The following is a 16,379-nucleotide window of genomic DNA, read 5'->3' as shown; positions in this document are numbered from 1 at the left end:
CTGGCAGATACTTAAGAAAAAAAAAAAAAATGTTGACAGCAATGGCAGGTTGTACCTTAAGTAGTAAAGAATATAGAGTGATTTTGCATAAAATAGCTGGCTAGAGAAATTAAACAGGAATTGCAGATGAAAAAGAGATTATAGATGACATATAAAGAAAGAGGTGGAGTAGAGTTGCATAAGAATTATAAGGCTCAGGCTAGGAAGGTGTGACTAGTATTCCAGGGAGAGAAAAATTAGAACACAAGAGGAGACTACTGCAATCCTCCAAGGAGAATCAAAAGGAGTTATTTTTTGTTATGTGGCTAGCAGTAGGAAAAATGACTGTGGATGGATTACTTGGAATAAATGGAGGTGGGACTCTGGGGATGGATGAAGATGACATAGTTAATCTATTTAATGATCAATTTATTAGAGTGTTCCATCCTTGTATAGAGGGCTTTATTCTGAGAGAGAGATAAGTAGTTGTGAAGTATTAGAAGTGAATGATGAGGATTTATTCTGAATACTGAGTTTGTTAAATGTGAGCATGGTGTGTGTGTGTGTTTCAGTGGAGGTAGGGTACTAGTTGGAATTTTACCATGTCTTTTAAGGAAATGTGCTGTGGAACTGACTGTACCATTAACTTAGCTGTTTAATGAAAGTCTTGTAACAGGATAAGTTGCAAGACTTTCATTAAACCTTCCTAGAGAATGTATTTCATTCATTCATTCTTGGAGATTTGAAGGGGAGTAAGAAAGTTCCTTTCTATAAAAGTAGGGGCAGAGCAGAGGTGTCAAATTATAGGGCTGTATTTCTTCTGCAGTTTGTTAGGGTTTTGGAGAAATTGATAAGAATATGTTTATACAATTGGGCAGATGAAAGCAATATTATTTATGCAAGCCAGCACAGATTTGTCAAGGGATACACTTGTTTTATTAATATCTTTACCTTTTGCAATAGAGTAACAAGAACAGTGAATGAGGGTAAGGCATACATTGTCATTTTTTGGATTTTGCAAAAGCATTTGGCAGCAAAATGAAAAGTTAGTTTTTAAGTTGCAACATATGGGTCTGATGCACACCTGCAGTTGCAACAACAGATGCACACAAGTTCTAATGGAGAGAGAAGACATAAGAAATAAGAAAAGCCTCATTGACTATGTCATTATTGATAGTGATATCTTCATGCTGGTCCAAGATACAAGGGTATACAGAGGATTTAAAATCGGAAGTGATTGATATATAATGCTAAGCAGGATAAAAATGGATATACATTGAAAAGAACAGTATGTAAGAAAGTTTTAAAAAGAATTCAAGTTCAGTAAAGTTGAACAGTGGACTTAACTATACAAATATTATTGAAGAAAATTTGAACCAGTTTGTAAACAAGAACCAAACCTTCTAGTCTCAGTAGCAAACTCTGAAGAGGACATTGATTGATGTAGCTAGGGAGGTATGTGGTGAAGTTGTCTGTATGGATAGAAAAATAAGAACACCATGGTAGACACAAGAAGTTAAAGAAGCAGTTCTGGAAAAGAAGAAAGCATACCAAACATTCCTAGCAAATAAGTCAGCAGATGTCCTAAAAAGAATACACAGAAAAAATGTAAGAGAGCTAAGCTACGTTTTTACATGTAGCTAAACAAAAGTCATGGAATGACTTGCCTTCTTTTGCGCTGAACACCGGCTTCTGTTTTGAATGCTGTTTGGATTCTGATGTATAATAGTGAATCCAAGTCTCATCCATAGTAATAAATCGATGCACAAAATCAGTTTAATTAAAACTGTTGTTAAAATGCTCCAAAATCTCTGAACAGTTAAAACTGTTCAGAGATTTTGGTAGGAGACTGGAAAATAAATATCAGGAAGGTGGCAAAATGTTCTGGAGGCTATTGAAGAACCTTACAAATGGAGGAAAGAGTGCTGAAAAAAGGAACAAAGAATGATAAAGGTGACATGAAAACTGAAGATAAGGATATCATAGATGTCTGGAGTAATTACTTTGAAAGACTGTTAAACGAAACAAGCAGTAATAGAACTATCTAGAACATTTTCAAGAGAAATACAAATAGGAGTACATATGTATACTCGAGATAGAAAAAGCCATCAAAAACTGAAATGTGGAAAGGCAGCTCTCCAGAGTCGATGAATTTTGACCAGAAATGCTTAAGTATGGAGATATAAAGTTTTGCAGTGCTATGCTGCATAATTCATAGGGCCTAGTCTGAAGGTCAAATTCCTTATGATTGGAGTAGAGCTAACATAGTATCCATCTATATAAAAAAAAAAAAAAAGGAATAAAGCTGAATGTGAGAATTGCCGAGGAATTTCTCTACTAAGTGTTCCAGGTAAGATTTATGCAAGCATACTTGATAAGAGATTGAGAAAGAGAAAGACTGCATAAGAGAAACTTAGAAAAGAACAAGCTGGGTTCAGGCCAAATATAGGTTGTCAAGATCAGATTTTCACTTTAAGACAGATAGTTGAGAAATCGTGGGAATATGTCAAGGACACATACTATAATTTTGAAGATCTAGAAAAGGCATATGACAAAGTGCCCAGAGAAAAGCTTTTCAAAACACTACAATTATATGGGCTGAATGGAACATTATACAGAACAATACATAGTCTATATTTAAGTTGATAGGCAGCAATTAAAATTGAAGGAAATACAGGAAGATGGTTTGATGTAAAATCAGGAAGACAAGGAAGAACATTATTTCCACTTATTCATATTCTATATGGATCACATTATGAAAAAAAGGGACATTAGGCCTGATATTAGGATTAGAGATGTCAAAACTTAGCTCTTTGCTTTATGCAGATGATATTGTACTCCTAACCACATCTAGGGCAAATCTTCAGCATTCTCTAATTAAACTGAATAATACTGGAACAAATTTAGTTGAAAATCCGCAATGAAAAGACCAAAACTATGAAATAGGTAGAAACATTGAATACATCAACTGCATTCTGCCTATGGAACAAATACAATATTTGTTTGGCACAGTTTTTAATGAAGATTGCAAGTTAAATCTCAAAGTAGACAACAGAATAAGCAAAATGATGGTTTAGCCAGCTGTATAAATCCAGCTGTATTTGGAATAAGAGAGAAATCACAACAGTGTTCAAACCAGTTTTAAGTTATGGATCTGAGAGTTGGTTTAGAAATAAAGAACTTGATATGAGGATTCTGAGAAAAATTAGAGGAGTGAACAGATGGCATCATTGGCAGAATCATATTAAAAATGAAGATATTAGAAAGGAACTTAACATTGTTAGTATTCAAGAATGTGTAAGCAGAGCTAACCTAAGGTGGTCACTTAAATAGAAGTGACCACCTTAGGTTAGCTCCGGTGACAAAAGGTTAGCAAAACAGGTGTTTGATGTCAAGATGGCAGGAAAGAGATCCAGAGGAGTACCAAGGTCTAGGTGAATTGATTCAGAAATGCCTCCTGCCATCTTGGCAAAATGTTAGACATGACAATATTTTAGTGTTGGCAAATAATAGACTAATTTGGAGGAAAATTGTGGATAGAAAATAGGAGATTACTTGAACAAAGGAGTGGAGTTGTAGTTTTAATATCGGTAAGTGCAAGGTGTTGCATTTTGGAGTGCAGAAATGTAAGGCTGTGTACTATGTTGATGGTGCTGTACTGCAGGAAATGGATGAGATTTGGGGATGATGGTTGATAAAATGCAAGAATTATCAAGGATTTTAGAAGTACTCTAAAATATAGGGATAAGGAAGTGGTTGTGCCACTGGTCCAAGTGTGGTCTGACCACACTTGGACTATTGTGCTCAAATATGTTCACCTGGCTTTCATTGTGATGTGGAGACATTGGAGAGGGTCCAGAGGCAAGTGACTAAGACAATATCAGGACTTTGGATTGCTGGCTATGGAGAGTGTTTGAAGCAATGTGGATTGCAGAGTTTGGTGGATTGGAGGAAAAGAGGTGATATGACAGAGACATTTAATTTAGTGAGAGGATTTTATCAGATTAATTCAGATGAGATTATAAACAGAGTAGAGGGCGAGAGGGGGAATAACTAGAGGTCATCCCTAGAAGTTATGTAAGAGTATGATGAAGAGAAGTGTGAGGAGTAGATTTTTTACATGGAGAATTGTCAGTGAATGAAACGCATTACCAGAATGTGTTGTTAATGCAAAAAGTATCAAGGATTTTAAGATTCGATATGAAAAATATGTTGTCAGTTGAATGAACCTCACATGATGATTTTGCTAACTCCATGCAATAATAATAATTCATCAGGGTGTTTCATCCACAGCATTAAATCAGAAGCTGAAGTGTAGAGAGTGAAATGAGAAAAGACTTGGAGTTAAGTAAGCTCGATGTTAATAAGGCAATAATACTTGATGATATATCGCCACATTCCAAGAAGTTAGCTTCAGCCTTGGCTTTGTTTTACAAGAGTCTTATAACAGCACAAATCCCAAATGAGTGGAAGAAAGATAAAATTTTCCACTTCCCATAGGCAGCTAAGGCTACAAATTATACGCCAATCTGTATATCTGGTGTTAAGATGTTGGAGAGGTCGGTGAGAGCTAGAATACAGGTGTGTTGATAACAGCAGTATTCTCTGTGCTTGTTAAAGGGAGGTCATGTTTTACCAACTTATGTACTATAACAGGTGACAAATGTATTGGACAAGGGTATACAGTGCTACACTTAGATTTCTCGATTTTTCAAAGGCTTTTGATAGCCTGCCCACCACAAGTTGGTAACTAAATTGAAGCTAGATTAGTGAGTTGGATAGATGACTGGCTGTCAAATAGTTATCAGCAAGTTGTGTATGGAGGTATGATATCCTGAAAAAGGAAAGTCAATAGTAGTGTGTGTGTGTATGTCACAGAGGTCAGTTTTGGGGCCATTATTATTTATGTTGTATATTAATGATATTGGGACAGGTTTAACTTAAGATATACAACTGTTTGCAGATGATGTAAAACTGAAGGGAGTGATGAGAAATTAAGCAGATGTTATGTCTTAACAAGATGAGTCGTTAAGTATGTGGAACTGTGAGTTCAGTTTTGCAAAGTGTAAGGTTCTGAAATTTTGGTAGGTGACAAAAGTCTCATCTCTTCAACAATGAAGTCGAGGAGATGAGACTTGGGAGTAGTGGTGGTGGAAAGAACTTAAATTCAGAGGTAACATTGCACAAGGTGTGAAGTCATCACATCTGATTATGGCAATGATGCAGAGGACCTTAATGTGCAGGAATAAAAATGTTATGATTCCATTGTATAAGTGCAGAGATTTGATTCCCTGCTTTTCATGGTGAGGATATATCAGAAAGGGTCCATAGAAGACTGACTAAGATGGTAACTGGTCTTTGGGATATGGGATATGAAGACAGATTGAGGAAATTCAAATTGCAAAAGCTCGTGAATGGGAGGAGGAGAGGGGGGGATATGATTAAGATATGATTATGGGATATGATATGATTAAGTTGATAAGGGGATGTTACTGGGTTAATGTGGAAGAAATTCCCTGGTTATTGTTTTACCCTTTTCAAGATAATTAATAAGCAAAATGCCTTTAGCATCCCCAAAACATCGATGCCATGACCTTTCCTGCTGATGGAACTGACTTTGCCTTCTTTTGCGCTGAACACCGGCTTCTGTTTTGACTGCTGTTTGGATTCTGATGTATAATAGTGAATCCAAGTCTCATCCACAGTAATAAATCGATGCACAAAATCAGTTTAATTAAAACTGTTGTTAAAATGCTCCAAAATTTTTGTGCGAGCATTTTTGATCTACTGTGAGCAAGCCCAGCACCCATCTTTGCAAAGCTTTTTAATTTGCAATTCTTCATGCAAAATATATCCTACATGTTCTTTTGAAATGCCTATATTGTCAGCAATTTCACACACTTTGACTCGCTAGTTATCCAATACCATATCATGCACTTGATCAATGATTTCTGGTGTTGTTACACTCTTTTGGATGCCCTTCACCTGGATCATCTTCAAGGCTGGTATGGCCATGTTTAAACTCAGTAGCCCATTTCTTAATTGTCGAAAATGAAGGAGAAGAGTGCCCACAAACTTTTATGAACTTCTAATGAATTTCTTTTGCCGTTAAACCTTCTTTTACAAAGAATTTTATAACCACACGATACTCAGTTTTATCCATTTCAAGGGATACAGACAACACTTTTGCTTCAGACAGCTGTATAAACAAACTACTTGATAGAATGACTTGCAATTTAACAGATGTACCAACTTAGAAAAAAAAAATCTTGCCGATAGTGTTGCCATCTATGGTTGAGGCCGAGAACATTTCAGACCACCCTCGTATTTGACTCCTTGGAGGTCTTGTGTTAATAAAAATATATAATTTCAACCTTGTAAATAGATAAAAGAAAAATGAATTCCATTCCAACCATTTATTGGGCACTACAGATTTTGAATATTTCTGGGATGTATCTTTAAAGAAAACAAAAATCTTCTGACTGAATGCTGAGAGTACTTTAGGCGTATTTATTTTTATGGGAATAAATGGTGTCGATTTAATGCTATATTTATTAGAGATTATAGTAGTTTAAATTATAAGCATATTTCTAATGTACTTTACATTGAAAGCAGAGTTTCATTGTAACAAAAGTAATAATCCTGTCCCTTCCTGAAATAACATTACTAACAGGTTTTGTGAGAGTAAAGATGAGTGATTAATTAAATGCCCTGTTTAACATAATTGCTTTTCTTTTCAGCCTTCTTATTATGCTGGGAACTGCAGTTGGTGGTATTGTTTAGTAAGTGGTACTTTTTGTTATTTGGTCATTTATTTTACTTTCTTGTCATTCAGCCTCTTTTGTTGCTGTTATTGATACATTTACTTTTCATGCCAATTTATCAACTAGCTCTTACAGTAATTTTATTTCATTTTTGTTAAATTTCCACTTTCTGAAACCAGTGAATTATGAGCTACAGAACTTATATAAATATCAACATTATCATTGATGTATTGATGATGTATCATTGATGTAATATTGATATCATGAAAGTATTATCATTGGTGTAGATATTAACATTAGTAATTGCAGATAGCAGTATTATGAGATTGCTGCACTTCAGTATTCAGATTTTTTCATATCCATTTCTATTCACAACTAATAATCAAGGAATAGATATTGTAGTTAAGCAGCACAAGTTATGAGATTAGCTTTTGATAGACCAATACTAAAAGAACATCTGAAGCAAAGCATAAAATCTGATATTTATACAGCATGGGTATTAATATATTTATGTTGATGCATATTGCAAATGCAAATCATTGGTAGAGCATTTGAAAAATATTCAATTCTACTGGCATACTAGCCAGCTGTTGGAAATTATCTCACAGTTTTAAAAAAAATAAAATGAGTCATTCTTCTCCCCCCCCCCCCCAGCTTAGTACTGTTTGTAGATTCTGCAAATTATAGTTTGTCAGTAGTAGGAAGTACCCTTTGGTTGGAAAGACCTGAATTCAAATCTTGTCTAGGATGTAAGAACTTTAAATAAGGGCTTGCTTGACAACTGAACATGAGTTAGCTGATCAGAGAACATGTAGTTAACAGACTATAAGTTAACAAAACTCAGATTTATCAGCAGGAAATCAACCCTAAAGTATTCTTGTTTGTATACAACTGGATGTTGTATACAGGCAAGAATAAGTTCTCTCATGCTAAAGTTTCTGAATAACTACTGTGTATAATAAGAATGAAACAAATGATTTATTGACTATGATATTTCCAGTTCAAGTTAGCATTATCTAGGCACTTGGAAACTGCACTCTCAACAAAGACAGAGTAAATGACTTACAGAATAAGGATTTTAGTCTCCAGGGCAGTGCAAATTTTTTTCTTGATTCCCTAATGATCTAGCAGGTGGCAAGTGTGGTTGCTAGTCAGCATTTATTGTGTAACAATATGGAGACAAACTACTGTGTCAGGACTGTAGAATTTAACTAGTAGCAATTGATGTAGTTCCACTTATCAAGGCATTTAATTATTATTAGTTTTAATATTTTTATTTTCATATTATTATTATTATTTTTCCATTTCTTTCTCTCATCAGATGTCATGAGTTGGTAGTTTGCTCAAGTGTATTGTGATGTGGCTTTTGTCCCAGTGTATATATACATCAAAGATTGAAATGAGTGTTTTTTTTTAATCTTAGTTTTAAGTAAAGTAATTGCTCTAACACAAGAGTTTGTTTCCATAATTTTTACACAGTGAAAACAAGTATATGAGGTGTGCTTTATTTTATAATGTATACTGTGTGTGTGTGTGTGTGTGTGTGTGTGTGTGTGTGTGTGTGTGTGTGTGTGTGTGTGTGTGTGTGTGTGTGTGTGTGTGTGTGTCAGCCCATGAAGTTTTAAGTGGGGTGCTACCTATACAAAATAATATACAAAACACAACAATTGGTTTCTGTTGCATTAGGAAAAAAAAGAATTTTTTAAAAATTATTTTGTTCCGGCAGCACCCACACAAACTTCACGGGCTGCCACTGGTGTGTGTATTATAGAATAAGGACACCTCATGTTACAAAACAAAACACTTTTGTGATTATTTACTTTTGTACAGAGCAAAACAATTATGTTATAAAATAAAAAAAATATCCAAAAAAGTCAGATACATAATGTCACCAATTAATTGGCACCTTCAGCAGCCAACAACAGCTACCACTGGGTGTCATAAGTGCATCTTCTGTGAAAATATTCAAAATATGATAGGTAGTCAGACTGAATCAATGCACCTAGATCTTGGTCTTCCTCTGTGCCTTTTTTTTTTCTGTCATCTTGGTATCAAACACCTGTTTTGCTAGCCTTGCCTCTTCCATTCTGTTTAAGTGATAATAGCACATTAGATTATCCCTGCTCACACATTCTTGAATGCTAGCAGTGTCAAAATAATATCTTCACTTCTGATATGATTCTGCCACTGATGCCATTGTTCATACCCTTAATTTTTCTCAGAACTCTAATTTATGTGGTCTCTAATCTTTAATCAAATGCTTTATTACTAACTCAACTCTCAGATCTATTACTTAAAACTGGTTTTTAACACTTTCTAGTTTAGTGGTTTGGCTGATTCCTTATTCCATATAAATTTATTCGGTTGGCAGCCTTAGGGCTGTTGCCAGATTAGATTGCACCCTGAGGCAAACAATTAAATATTGCCCTTGATGGATTATAAGACAAAAATATAAGAAAATCTCCAATTGCTATTTTGTTTTTATTACAAGAGAAACATTAATGCAGAACTTATAAAAATGAAGTGGATATTAAATCCAACATTATTTCAAAGCCGAATACAGAAACTATAATCGTATCAAATTTGACCAGGCTTACAGGAATACATTTTACATTGCCAAACTGAAGCCATTTGGCTCTTTATTTTAGTAATTAATGCAAAACGATTACATAATATATTAATTAAATGTTTACTGTATGGGGATATCACACAATAAAACTGTTTATAAGCTCTTCTAAATTTAAATTATAAGCTATATCCCCCTCTGTCGATACAGTAGTTGCTAGACCAACCAATCTTTCTTGGGTCATTGCTGTTTGCAAATAATTTTTAATCAGTTTATGCTTGGAAAAACTTCTTTCTGCACTTGCTAGCTATGCTAACAGGAATTGTTAGCATAGCAATGATGGCTACCATAATATGGCTGAATGAATGCCCTTATTAAGCTGTGCCGTGAGGCAGGCTGCCTCTATGCTACATCCTGTCGATGGTACTGGGCAGCCTATCGTATCAAGTTTGCTTATTCTCTTCTCTACTTCTATATTTAATTTGTCATCTTCACTAAAATGTGTACCTAAATAGATGAAATATTTTACTTGTTTTACAAGGGGGGGAGAATGAAAAGTTCTGATAAACACCTCAATTCTATCTCAAACCTCGGAGTTCTACCCCAATTCTTTCATGGTGATTATCACAACTTTTCAGCACACCTTTTCTTATAGGTTGTCCATTGAGAAAACAGCTGAACTTTTCTATGTTCCTGCCAGTTCATACCAAATTTGTTACAGCTGTAACAAACTTGACATGAAATTTGTTATTCAGATTAGTTAGAGAACTCTGGAGACTTGCACTGGACATGTTTTAAAAGTACAACATCATCTACATAAAGAAAAGAGCTAGGTTTGAAATCTCCATTTCTAATATCAGGTTTAATGCCACTTTCTTTCATAATGCAATCCATATAGATGAATAAAAATTTATATTGTTTTCACTCTTGTTTTACACCTGATTTGACATTCATACCATTCATGTATTTACTTCATTTCTAAATGCTGTCTTACAGCTTAAATATAGACTGTATTGCACAGTATAATGTCCATTGACCCCATATAATTGTAGTGTCTTGAAAAGCTTTTCTTTGGACACCTTGTTTTCTGCCTTTTCCAGATCTACAAAACTTATCAGATCCTTGCTGTATATTGCCATGATTTCTTAGCTGTTTGTTGTAAAGTGAAAATCTCGATGACCTGTATTTGCTCTAAACCCTTCTTGTTCTTCTCAATGTTTCTCTTACACAATTTTTATTAACTATTCTCAAGCATGCTTGCATAAATCTTACCTGGAACACTTAGTAGAGTAGAGAAATAACTCCTCTGTAATTCTCATGTTTAGCTTTATGTCCCTATTTTAGATGGGCAATATGAGAACTCTACTCCAATAATCTGGAATTCGACCTTCTGACCAGGATCTCTAATTATGCAGTCTAGCCACTGCATAATTTTTATGCCTCTGTATTTGAGCATTTCTAGTCAAATATCATGTACTTCAGCTGCATTTCCAGATTTCATCTGTTTTTGAATGGTTTTTCTTCCTCAAGTATCGATATGTACTCCTGTTTGCATTCCTCTTGAAATTTTTCTGCTTCTGTTCTGTAACTGCTTGTTTCATTTAACAGTCTTTTAAAGTAATCACTCCAGACATTTAAAGTGTTCTTATCTTCAGTTTCATATAATCTTTATCATCTTTAATTTCTTTTACAGTACTCTTTTCTCTGTTTCTAAGCTCTTTCAATAGCATCTAGAATATTTTGCTACCCTCTTGATATTTATCTTCTGTATTCTTATCAAAGTCTTCCCATGATTTTTGTTTAGCTTCTTTTGCACATTGCTTAACTCTCTTACATTTTTCTTTGTATTCTTTTAAGACATCTGGTGACTTATGTGCTTTCTCCTTTTCCAAGATTGCTTCATTTGCTTCTTGTGTCCACCATGATATTCTTATTTTTCTATCCTTGAAGACAACTTCACCATATGTCTTGCTAGATGAATTATTCAGTGTTTTCTTGGAGTCTCAGTTTGCCACTGAGACTACAAGGTTTAGTTCTTGTTTTTGAATTGTCTCATTTTCTTGAATAACGTTTATATACACAGTGTACCCATTAAGTAATGAGATTGATTTTTTGCAGGACAGCCCCCTGAATAAAAGTAACAAACATGTTTATAGTTTTACTGCTAGAGGATGCTGTAATTGCAGGTGCAACTTTTAAGTTGGGTGATGCAGCAGTTTTCGTACAGCAACCATTGAAGTAAGAGTGTGTGTGATGGAGCGTATCGGAAGCTGTATTGTAGAGCAAAGAGCTGTGATAAAATTTTACTGTCATTAGGAAAAACTGCTGCAGAAGTATACCAAGATCTAAAACCGTTTATCGCAATGACTGAGCCATGCACAGATGTTTGACTGGTTTTCAACATTTAAAGAGGTGAGGGAGTCCCTGCAGGATGAAACACACTGTGGACAGTCAAATTCTACATGGACAAATGAAAGTTTTGTGAAAGCTAGGAAAATTGTTGCCCATGACAGGCGAATAACCACTAGGCTACTCACTGTTCAGCTTTTGGTAAGGTAATGGCCAGATTAATCTTAGAAAGAGATTTGTGCAAGGTTTGTGCCGCACACACACACACACATTGACACATGAACAGAGAGAGAGAGAGAGTACCAGGTCGTATGTTGTCAAAATTTCATCCATGCAGTTGATCACGAAATCATGATGTGTTGCAAAGAATTGTTACTGGTGCTCAAAGTTGGAATTTCAGTTTGATCAGGAAATGAACTGCCAGAGCATGGAATGTTGTGGAATGTCTTCTCCCTGGCAGAAGAAAGCCAGATTGCAAAAATCATGTTACAAGACAATGGTCATTGTTTTTTTCAATGTTGCTGGTCGCCACAGTGAACAGTGAGTATTATTTAGAAATAATGCAACTTCTGTATGCTGACATGCAATATGTCAGGAAAGAAGTGTTCCACAACAACAACAACAACAATTGGTTTCTGTTGCATGACTCGCTCTGTGTGATTGAACCCCCCCCCCCTTCCCCAGTTCATCAGATTTGGTACTTCAGAGTTTTATCTCTTTCCAAAGATGAAGTGTGCTTTGAAATGGGGGGGGGGGAATGCTTCAGTGATATTGAGGACATCCAAAGTGGTGTGACCCAGACACTGAAGAAGGTTCCTGTTCAGAATTTCCACGATTGAACACCTGTACAACAAATGTAAACATTGGAGTTGGAAGGAGATTATTTTTAATCTGTGTGATTAACAATTCCAAATACAGTGCTTTGTTTTGATATAATAATTGTTGTCTCATTACATAATGGGCACACAGAGTAGTTGTGTCTGTATTTCTCACACCATGAGATCTGATATCCTTATTCCTGCAAGCCATTGTTCTCTTCAACATTTCAGTTATCCAGTATTCCATATCTCTTCAACATTTCAGTTATCCAGTATTATCCAGCTTAATCATCTTAGCTGTGCAGCGCTTTAACTTAAATATGCTATCCACCATTACTCTGAGATCTTTGGCTTCATTCACATGTAGCAAATTCCATTTAATATAATACTGTGTGCCAATGTCCTTAATCCAATAAATAAGTGTCAATTCAAATTTAATCAAAATGCATAAGCATTTTGATTAAATTTGGTTAAATGGGCCCAAATATAGAACCTAAAGTTAGGTTAGGTGGCTTGTCTGATACCTGTCTGTTAGTCAGCTATTCTCTCTTATCCATGTCAGAAGCTTATTTTGCATACCATCCCTTTGAGTTTCCACAGTCTGCTATGTGGAATCCTGTCAAATGCCTTGATAAAATCTAGTAGTATCATGTTATATCCCCCCCCCTCCTCCAAGCTCTCTTATCACTATTATTAAACATGATCAGCTTTCTAATACAAAACCTATGTTTAACAATGCCATTTGTTCTCTCTTAAGGATCAGAGTGTTATCTATCACCTCTGGATGTGGACCCTTACTAGTCCCTAATATATTAATGACCACTCTAGCAATACCGATTGGTTGCTTCACTTCTAACTCTGTATAATGGAATTATCTTGTTCTCCTTCCACTTATTAGGAATCTTGCTATTGACTAGACTTAATCTAGACTTAAGTTGAATGAGCAACTTCTAATGCAAATATGTTAATATCCCATTAAATCCCACTGTTGTGTTTGAATCCTGCAGTAGCTTTAATTGTTTCAGAGAGCTAGTGCGCCTTCCTAGATGCATACTTTACTGAAGCAATCACTAAATAACTGCTATTTCTTGTGTATCTGATACTTTCCTCATCTATATTCATGAAGATTTTTTCTCATAATCATTCATATGTATCCAAAAAAAAAAAAAAATCCCTTGGCCAGTTCAGCTAACTTCTTTTCATAGTCTTATTGCACCTTCTGCATTATGACTGTCACTCTCCTAGCCTGTTTTTTTATACCTCTCCTGGGTGTATTATCACTTTTCTCTGTGTATTAAATCCACAATATTTTTGCTTTATTATGCAGATGTTGCTTTAAACTTTTATTCATCCATTTAACTCCCATGCAATTTATTCTCCTAAATCCTAAGGAATGGAGTCATTGTGAGATGTGAAAGATAATAGTATTCTTGAGAAAGTGGTTAGGGTATTGTCCAGATATGATAATATTGAATTCAAAAGGAGTACAGAGATAGTGAATGGCAAAATAGCTAAGTTCTGACAGGCAAAGAATGCAATCTGTGAATGTATAGAGTGAATTTGAAAGAAAGTTGGAATGGTATAAAGTTGATGGATTATATTTGAATGGGTTTGGGTTTGTCATTGGATATTTGGAACAACTTTTGTTTTTCTAAGAGTACACATAGTCTAAGATGCAGTTACTGTGACTAAGGATTGAAGAGAAATTGAGAAGCAGATTGTGGAAGGACAGGAAGAAGATGGATAAAAGGGTGAGGAAGTAATTATAGAAGGAGAGAGAGTGATGGAATGCTGACAGTGAGGAACAGGGAAACAGAAGTGGCAGACTGGAAGTGGAGGTATACTATAGCAACTAGATTAAGGAGGGATGATGTTGGTGAGGTAGCCTCAAATAAGGACTGAGTTGTGGCAGTGATTCAGTCATTATTCCTAAAGATAATTGGTATAAGTGAATCTTGGTTGTCTGAAGATGATATAATGTTGGGAATAAAGATGGAAGGACATAAAATTTTCTGGAAGGATAGGAAGGTGAAAAGAGGAAGAGAAGTTCTATTAATGATAACGAGGAATTGTATCTACTAAGAGGTATAAGTGAATCTTGGTTGTCTGAAGATGATATAATGTTGGGAATAAAGATGGAAGGACATAAAATTTTCTGGAAGGATAGGAAGGTGAAAAGAGGAAGAGAAGTTCTATTAATGATAACGAGGAATTGTATCTACTAAGAGGAAGTGGAAAATAGTAGTACATGCGAAGATTGTGAAGCAATTTGGTGCAAGATTGAAATTAATAGAACAGTATATCTAATAAGATGTTATAGACTGGGGAATGTAAACAACACTGATTGTGATGTTTAGTGTGAAAACAAGGAGAGTGAATTTGTTGCATTTCTGAGGGGAATAAACAAAATGATAGAGGTTTTAGAATGTTGGATTCAGTGATATCATCACAGAGAATGAACAGGGTGATTGAAGCACTGGATACGAAACATGCAAGGAAATTAGTGGTTGTGGTTGGAACAAATTATTTAGTTGGGCATAGGAAGAATGTGAGATTGGATATCAGCAGATTATTGAGGAAAGTGAAAGATAACAGTGCAGTAGAAAGTGTAGTTTATTTGTTGCCAGGTATGACAATGATGAGTTGTGATGGAGAGCAAAGATAATTTTGGATTTAGCAGAGATGTATGAAGACAAAGCAGTGTAGTTTGTGAATGTGTGGGATGAGTTTGAGGGATGAATGGAACTGTATAAGAGCAATAGATTGCATCTGATTTGGAGACATGAGTCATTTGGGAAGGTTGGTACTGGAACAAAGTGTAATGAGTGATGCAAGCAAGGTATCAGTGGAAGTCAAAAATGTTGTGAATGAGCAGGAGAGCGGACTAGGTGAGACTGATATGGTTGGGAATAGAGAACAGAGAAACGGGATGGGCCAGGGAGGTCAGCAGGACACGTTGTAAGGAGAGTGGATTCTGAAAATGGCAATGAATGGTCAGTGTAGGAATAGAATGGAATGGCTAGGAATACATGGAATTGAGTCTGGGAGTCTGTGGATGTAGGGCAGAAGATAACCATTCAGGCGCAGGTGAGGAGAAGTCACAGGCAGGGTACAGAATGAACAGGACTGGTTATCAACCAAGAAATGAACTGTTATGTTTATTTACCAGGAGTGTCATTAATAAGGAGTGTCAGAAATAAGGGAGATGAAATTGTTGCATTGATTGAGTTTAGGTGCCTGAAAATAGTTAGAATAAGTGAAATATGGTTGGACGAGAACGATATCTCGATGAGAATAGAAATGCAGGGATATGACATTTTTTTGTGAAGATTTAGGAACGGCAAGAAGGGAGAGCTAGTGCTACTGACGATAGCAGGAGAATTATGTCCACAGAAGGTTGAGATACAATAAGGAAAAAGTGGCAGTGGTTTTGAATCAGTATGGTGTGGAGGTCGATAGAGTGAGATATTTGGTGGGATGTTGCTGCAGGCCAGGGAATATGGAAGGTGGAGATAAAGAAATGTATATGCAGCTTGACTTAGTGAGCAAACAAAGGGTGGATGGATGATTTTATTTATGGCAATATTGATTGGAATGAAGAGATAGCATCAGGAAATAAGGAGAATGTGGGTATTGATCAAGAGCTATTTAACAGCAACAATGTGTGTATGTGTGAGTGTATTCCAAAGGTGAAAAGGATAAACAAGGTAGGAGTAAAATGAATGGATGTAGAGAAAGCATGAAATTTGGAAGAAGAAAGTACTGTGAAGACAACACATGATGAATGTTGGTAATGATCAGTAGTTGCATAAAGAATACAAAGAACAGGCCAGGAAGGTAATTTGGTTGTTAAAACAGCAAAAGTGCAGTATGAGAAGAAATTAGCTAATCACGCTAAGAAAA

The 16,379-nt window shown here is 35.5% G+C and overlaps 1 protein-coding gene across 5 annotated transcripts in view; it reads left to right on the top strand.

Annotated features, from left to right (window-relative positions):
* Positions 1-16,379, top strand: part of LOC150109321 (Na(+)/H(+) exchanger beta-like) — a 489,491-nt gene that overhangs the window by 189,165 nt on the left and 283,947 nt on the right. For all 5 annotated transcript variants that reach the window (XM_090412496.1, XM_090412499.1, XM_090412495.1 and 2 more), the window contains one exon: positions 6,720-6,761. In XM_090412496.1, the coding sequence (XP_090268622.1) occupies positions 6,720-6,761 (42 nt within the window). The remainder of the gene's footprint in view (positions 1-6,719; positions 6,762-16,379) is intronic.

This window comes from Typopeltis vanoorti, chromosome 2 (genome assembly GCF_054136105.1).
Source record: "Typopeltis vanoorti isolate ZY-2024b chromosome 2, IOZ_Tvanoo_1.0, whole genome shotgun sequence".
NCBI lineage: Eukaryota > Metazoa > Arthropoda > Arachnida > Uropygi > Thelyphonidae > Typopeltis > Typopeltis vanoorti.
Note: the sequence above shows the minus strand (reverse complement) of the source record. Positions and strands in the feature narration are given on the sequence as shown.